Source organism: Brassica oleracea, unplaced genomic scaffold (assembly GCF_000695525.1).
Source record: "Brassica oleracea var. oleracea cultivar TO1000 unplaced genomic scaffold, BOL UnpScaffold02776, whole genome shotgun sequence".
In the NCBI taxonomy this organism is placed as follows: Eukaryota; Viridiplantae; Streptophyta; class Magnoliopsida; order Brassicales; family Brassicaceae; genus Brassica; species Brassica oleracea.
In genome coordinates, this window is record NW_013619305.1 from 1 (window position 1) to 1,489 (window position 1,489).

General features: G+C 38.4%; 1 protein-coding gene across 1 annotated transcript; it reads right to left on the reverse strand.

The window, feature by feature from the left end:
• Positions 1-9: 9 nt before the first annotated feature.
• Positions 10-1,148, reverse strand: LOC106321739 (the record flags this gene model as incomplete). Its single annotated transcript, XM_013759982.1, has 4 exons — positions 1,090-1,148; positions 726-788; positions 345-645; positions 10-268 (listed from the first exon to the last, which is right to left on the reverse strand). Coding segments are annotated over exons 2-4 (603 nt in total), but the record flags the coding sequence as incomplete, so codon positions are not given.
• Between the last annotated feature and the right edge of the window lie 341 nt (positions 1,149-1,489).

The window sequence follows — 1,489 nt, forward strand, 5'->3', positions numbered from 1 at the left end:
AGGTTCAACCGAATCAACTGAAAGCTCCTCCTCGTTGACTGGATCCGCTTCTTCATTCTCCAAACCTTGTTGTTCCTCTTCGCCCTGAGTCTCGTCTTCCACAGGTTGAATGGAATCGTCTGAAAGCTCGTCTTCAGTGACTGGAACCTCTTCTTGACTCTCCGACCTCTCACTCACTTCATTGTCATCTTCACCCGAATCATCATCTGAAAAAGGCTCTGTGCCGACGTTATGCCTCATGTAATGGGCAATGACATAATGGCCATACCTGTAACAGTGAGACAAGAATTATTTAGACTTGAGTAAATGAAATTTAAACAAAAAGAAAGCTCCTATTAACTTACACATTAAGAGGGTTGGGTTTGTACACCTGTCGCTCAAAGGTATCTCCTGGAACACCACTAGCGGATCCTAGGTCGATTCTGGAAAGATCAAACCTCAGAGGAGTCTCTTCTCTCGTCTTTCTACGAGACACAAGAGGCCATTCGTGATCATCGAGTTGACTGGTTCTCACGAACCTATACAGGCCACTAGCAAAATCGGTCACTGGTTCGTCTGAAATCGGCAGATCTTGAAGCGAAATCTTTTGCACATCATTTAGGCCTAGCCATTCAGATATGGATCTTTCAAGAATCTCCTCAACATCTGAAATCAACGAAAACAACCAAATATTAAGCCGCGAGCAACAGATTGAATTGGAGAAACAAATTAATTGCAGTAACTACCAGGAAACTCGTGGGCAATATCTTGAAGATTGACGGTAGGCATATCTATGGAAGGATCTAAACCTGCACAAGAACAATTAACCATCTATCACAAATTTCTTTCTCAGCTCGTCGTTACCTAAATAAATTCAAAACTATTTTGGAAGTTCCAAGGAACAATAATAGAACTATAATTCCACAGAAACAGCTTAAACAACAAATCCTTCTCTTATCCGCTAAGAACCAACACCATCAGAGATAACTCGAGTGTGACTCGCGTACTTCACTCGCAAGAAGAACATTAATTCAACAATTCTACATAAACAGCTTCAAATTAAAGATAATGGGAATAGGTTTTCGATTTAACACCAAATCCTCCTCTTACCTGCAACACAATCAGAGAATCTTCACTCTTCAGAAAGACGATCAAAAGGAACGATGAATGAATCGCGTCTCTCGCCAGCTTCCTCTTATAAGATTCAAACAGAATGATCTCGACCCTCCATTTTCATTTAATCTTAACCCTACACGTGTCCGTTATATTATAAACGCGCTCCTTTCATTTGTTTTGTATTTTCCGGGTGTTAAACTTGGTCTCTTCCCGCGTAGGGCAGGTTATAGGTAATTTTAAAAAAATTTAGTAAGTTATTTTTATTTTATACGTTTTTATTTTATTTTATGAAATCAAGAGAATGTTTTGAAAAACTGTACTATGTCGACTTTGAAAAATAATGTTTATATAATGTTTCCGACAAAAAAAAAAAAAAAAAAAAAAGGTTTATATA